This window comes from Penaeus monodon, chromosome 31 (genome assembly GCF_015228065.2).
Source record: "Penaeus monodon isolate SGIC_2016 chromosome 31, NSTDA_Pmon_1, whole genome shotgun sequence".
Lineage (NCBI taxonomy): Eukaryota > Metazoa > Arthropoda > Malacostraca > Decapoda > Penaeidae > Penaeus > Penaeus monodon.
Genome location: NC_051416.1, coordinates 18,635,002 through 18,635,310, shown reverse-complemented (window position 1 = coordinate 18,635,310; position 309 = coordinate 18,635,002). Strand labels below are relative to the sequence as shown.

Here is a 309-nt window from a genome sequence, read left to right as displayed (position 1 = left end):
TAAAAGAGATCTTACTTACCAATCAATCCCTTGTGTAGCTTAACTTCTTGTTTGGAATAATAGGCCTCGAAGGCGACAACATGGAAAACACGATTAACAGTGTTGTTGGTGCCTACAATTCTTATATATCGAACTACCCTTGCAGGGAAGTAGAGATACTGCCAAGACCGGCAGTGGTAGCGGGTGTGATCGATCACACGAACCCAGTCCTTCTGGTCCATTGACACTTCTATGTAGTATGAATACCCTCTACAAAAAAGAAAAGCTGTGTCAATACAAGGGCAAAACACTGTCTATTCTTATTCAGGG

The 309-nt window shown here is 42.1% G+C and overlaps 1 protein-coding gene across 1 annotated transcript in view; it reads right to left on the bottom strand.

The window, feature by feature from the left end:
- The window catches only part of LOC119593060 (BTB/POZ domain-containing protein 9-like), a 12,419-nt gene that overhangs the window by 3,747 nt on the left and 8,363 nt on the right, over positions 1-309 (bottom strand). The window contains exon 8 of the mRNA XM_037941965.1: positions 20-249. Coding sequence (XP_037797893.1) covers positions 20-249 — 230 coding nt within the window. The remainder of the gene's footprint in view (positions 1-19; positions 250-309) is intronic.